Source organism: Macrobrachium rosenbergii, chromosome 23, assembly GCF_040412425.1.
Source record: "Macrobrachium rosenbergii isolate ZJJX-2024 chromosome 23, ASM4041242v1, whole genome shotgun sequence".
NCBI classification, from domain to species: Eukaryota; Metazoa; Arthropoda; class Malacostraca; order Decapoda; family Palaemonidae; genus Macrobrachium; species Macrobrachium rosenbergii.
Window position 1 is genome coordinate 15,448,495 of NC_089763.1, and position 5,000 is coordinate 15,453,494.

At 37.9% G+C, this 5,000-nt stretch overlaps 2 protein-coding genes across 2 annotated transcripts in view; one reads left to right on the forward strand and one right to left on the reverse strand.

Annotated features, from left to right (window-relative positions):
• The window catches only part of LOC136851305 (uncharacterized), a 387,719-nt gene that overhangs the window by 202,108 nt on the left and 180,611 nt on the right, over positions 1–5,000 (reverse strand). The window lies entirely within an intron of this gene.
• LOC136851301 (proton-coupled folate transporter-like) overlaps positions 2,895–5,000 on the forward strand; it is an 18,251-nt gene continuing 16,145 nt past the window's right edge. The window contains exon 1 of the mRNA XM_067125301.1: positions 2,895–3,815. Within this exon, the coding sequence (XP_066981402.1) occupies positions 3,573–3,815 (243 nt within the window). The 5' untranslated portion in view covers positions 2,895–3,572. The remainder of the gene's footprint in view (positions 3,816–5,000) is intronic.

The window sequence follows — 5,000 nt, forward strand, 5'->3', positions numbered from 1 at the left end:
TTCAACAGTTTTGTCTTCATTGTCATCCTGCAATTCCTCCATTGGCAAACGAAACAATATTGCCGATAAGCTTAACGCTTTCTGAAGAGATGTTTCTTCAGCCTTGTAAGAAATGCTTTCTTTAGTTATCAAGTTGGAAAATGAGATCTCAGTTATATTATCGCTAATACAATTTTTAACACTGTATTTTGCGCCTCATAGAGTTCTCTCTTTTCCCAGGAGATGGGCCAATCCCAGCCCGAGAAGAACCCTAAAAGAGTTCAGAGGTCTGGTTAAACAAATCATTTATAACTAACTAACCAGGAGATGGGCTCTAACTCGGTGCTTAAATTCAACAGGTGATGGGTGCTGATGACATGCACCCATTTGCCGTATACAGCCAAAAAAGTTCCAGTCCATCTCGATTCAACCTATGAGTCAAGATATATGATATTGCAAAATTTCACCTAACATCCCTAGCAAGTTCGTTAGAGATTTTCAAGATATCACAAGGCCTTTCTGGAAAGGGTAAAGTCCTTTTCCTCCCAGACTTTTCATTGTCCTGAATAGGTGTATCATCTCTTGCAACGTTTTGTTTTGGTTTCTAAGATTAGGCCGTAAGCATTCCGTGAAGACTTTCTATCGAAAGGCACTCCAGAACTGAATAAATCAAACCACTTATCAACAGGGCAAATGAACTGGCTTGCACTCTCCCAGTGCCTATCCACAATCAGACCTTTTTCTCCGAAGTGTTTGAGATTTTTTGAGCGGCAGAGTAACTGTAACGCTAATTTCACTGTCTTACCCTCCATACCTGTAACACTTGAATGCTTTTCAAATAGTTTATGAGTTGTCATTAGACTACTCTTACTTTTCTTAATTAGTTCTCCGACTCAGTGTGAGCAGTCCTACAGTCTGATAACCTAGATCCATGGTCTAAGAAAGTGAAGTGTTTCTGACGAGTTTTATCAAGTGAGGAGCATTGGCAAATACTGAAGACGTATTTCCCTGCAATAATCAGGAGAATCAACAATGTTGAATTAGTTACGCCATTGCCTACTGAATTCCATAACCTTATATTTGTTGCCCCAAGTCATTAACCATACCAACTATAGGAAATCCAGCTCTCGCTATCTTAATGATGAATTTAAATAGGATTATTTTAGTTATATCGGTGTCGAAATTATAATGAATAAGCTGTTTCCAAGGTCTGACCTTTACAAATTGCACTTTTGATCTAGGTTCATATAAAGCGTTTGTGCCTTTATCATAACTCCATCTTTTGCGACACTACTTGTCTTCCATAGAAATCTATGAAAATTAGATCCTATTTTTCCTGTTTTCAAAGTACCCATTTACTGCACAAGATCTGGCTCATATCGCTTAAACTGTCTCAACTGCAGCAAGAAAGAGAAAAATATAAGGCCGCCATTACGGGCAACATCAATACCAAATATGTGGAAGCAAGGCCTACACTGTTTGTAAACGAACTGATCCGTCAGAGATCACCAAGGACCGTGAGTAGACCGCGTGACGTCACAACCTCTACCTGTGCATTAGATCCCAATTTTGGGTCAGCCGTGAGAAGACCTTGTATTCTGTAGACCTTGATCGGGGATATTACCGAGGTACCGTGAATTTGATATTAAGCGACATTTGTAGCTTCATGATTGTACGGTATATAAATCACGGTGTGATAAAAAAATTCATATATATATATATATATACAGATAATATATACATATATATACTGTATATATATCTATATATATTTATATATATATATATATATATATATATATATATATATATATATATATATATATAGACTCAGTATCATTTATAACCAATCTTTAGTGTATTAAGGGTCTTTTACCCGATATTCTGACCATGAGTTCAAGTGGTAATATCTCGCGCAATCTTCGATGACCCAGATTCACATAAGATCAACACAGGATGTTTATGTAAACGATGTTTAAGATATACCTTTTTTATTTCTCCTTCAAATCTGTTTGTTTCTCTGACTGATTATTTACTCATCAAGAGGTTCTTCAGTTAATTACACCCTCATTTATCATTCTTATTGCACTTTCAGTGTTCTTTTAGAATTTTCATCTATTTACTATTATCAACCCCATCCCCAACTCACCTAATAATATCCTGGATCTACATCCAGATTCTGACCCTCCAAATCTAATCGGGTCTTACTTAGCCCACAGCCCACCCCTCCACAAAACATCTATGTGCAATCCATCGATTTCACATAATCTTACGAACAATCACAGAACCAGATGGACGAATAGCAGACAGCCAACGAGAAGACACAGATAAGATATCTAATATTCGTCTAACTTCGCTGACGGAAGTAACAAGTACAAAATGCGCCGAGGTTTCTTCGGCGCAACGAGTTTTCTGTACAGCAATATGCTGTATGAAACTCTCAGCCACGGCCCATGAAACTCACAGCCGCGGCCCATGAAACTTTCACCCACGGCCCGGTGGTGGCCTGTGTTGTTGGCAACTATAGCAGCGCCAGACGCACGATCATGGCTAACTTTAACCTTAAATAAGATAAAAACTACTGACGCTAGAGGGCCGCAATTTGGTATGTTTGATGATTGGAGGGTGGATGATCAACATACCAATTTGCAGCCCTCTAGCCTCAGTAGTTTTTAAGATCTGAGGGCGGACAGAAAAAGTGAGGACGGATAGACAAATAGCCATCTCAATAGTTTTCTTTTACAGAGAACTAAAAACGAGCTGCAACACAAATTAATGCGAAAGGAATTCATTACTCCCTTTTTTTCATCACCGTGGATAACAGCAACAGCACCTGATAAGCCACGAGGGAGAGAGAGTTGCCAGTGCACACGATAATACCGAAAGATTTTCCATGAAAGGCAAATCGACACATTATGTGATATGCCTGTGTCGCTGCTGCTGCTCCTGTTTCAGGTGTCAGAGTGACATTACCTTTGTCAGTCTAATCGAAATTGACATGATCGTGGCACCAAACGGATTTTTTTTATTATAATTTTGTGACGTCTTTGTGGCAATTCCTGACTGCGTTCATTTTCTATAGAGATGAAGTAAAGGAAGTTTGTCACTTAGTTTGTCATTGAGCTGGCGTCGATGGCGTGACAGAAGTGTGGTTAATGTCTAGAAAACCTAAAAGTTAAAAAAAAAAAAAGCAAAAGAACCCCTTCGTAGAAAGCTTCCGAGATCGTGAAGTGGAGGTGACGCTGATTCGGCCGGATGAGCGTGAATCGGAGAAAAGGTCGAGAGATGCGTAATAAGCGAAACACTTCGATAAAACTGATATAAGCTCTTATCGAAGAAACAGTATATCTTCGAGCTATAAATGTCCAGTTACTGGCTCTGCCGATACACATCTACAGTATCAAGGTAAGAGGAAGTCATCATAAGGTAATCACAAGTCAAACTGCTTCTGTGTTCACTCAAACTGCGACTTCGTCAGCAGACACCAACAAGAGGAGAAGAAGAAGAAGAAGAAGAAGAAGAAGAAGAAGAAGAAGAAGAAGAAGACGAAGGATACTTAGTTATCTACCGCAACTGAAACGACACAATCAAATATGTTTACCCGGAAAACAGTCGAAATTACCAGAGGGGACACGGGTGAGTCCCTGGCCTCGAAATTTCGACGGGCAGCCCAGTCCCTGTGCTTGTTGCTCATACTCGTATGTAAGCTCGGGGGTGACAACGCCGTCGAATTTGTCGAGAGGAACCTCAGGTTGCAGAGGTTCTGCAGACTCCACTTAAACTTCACGGCTCAGGAGTGTGACTCTATGGACCACGATAACTTCACCTATGTGAAGGTGAGTCCGTCAGACTTTGTGTGATAGTACACCGTTTATCTTCGTGACAAGCCGAGAGGCAACACCTATGAGATCACAACTTACTTAGATTGTATATATATATATATATATATATATATATATATATATATATATATATATATATATATATATATATATATATATATATATATATATATATATATATTTCTTCTTCTTTCTTTCTTTCTTTTTGTGTGGGTTTGCAGTATTAACATAACGTTTAGGGACGTAGTGCGTATAAAGAATCTTATCATAAGTCGGACAACATTAAACCTGGAGGCGACCTTCCACTATTGCCACAGTTTAAACAGCAAAAGAAAAACCAAACTATAGAAATGCCTACATATCTTGTTTTAGAAGCCTTTCTGGAAGGTTATATAATCAGGAGTCAGTGAGCGGTTAGGGAATAAGTAAACAAACGCTCTTGATATCTGGATTTAATATAACAAAATTCCTTTGATATTTGAATTTAATATGAAAAACAAACGCCAATGATACATTAAACTGGAAAAATAAACTCCACTGATATAGAATTTACTATGTGGAAAGCAAAATAGATCAAAAGACGATTGATATATAAACTTCGTATAAAAAACAAACGCCTTTGATATGTGACTTTAATCTAAAAAATAAACACCACTGATATATGAATTTACTATAAAAAAACAACGCCACTGATACATGAATATAAAAAAAACCATTGAAATATGAATTTAATATAAAAAAAGAAACAAACGCCATTGATATATGAACTATACAGGACTTTCCTTCGAGTGAAAAATCGACAGCTCGTTAAAGCTAAATTAAAATACACTACAACGCAAGCTTCGGAATTCCCTTACAGCCTGCGTTTTCCCTCGCTATTACAGCATTCACTCATCCTCTGAAATGAAGATTAATTCCCATTTGGTCTCAGCTTGAACAGGTCATGATACCACAGCATCGAAATTCACTGCATTCTGAATATCTTTTGCCTCCTCTGAATACTTATTGCGCTGATTAATTCTTAATCGCTGGTTATCAGTATTGTTGTGAATTGTATTTAACGGAACAACAGATCCCTGCATGCTTACGTTATCTTTCAGCTGTCGATACTTTGAATGCAAACATTTTATGAATTGCGATGAAATGATTGACGCGGATGATTTAAATGCAGTGCTTTGT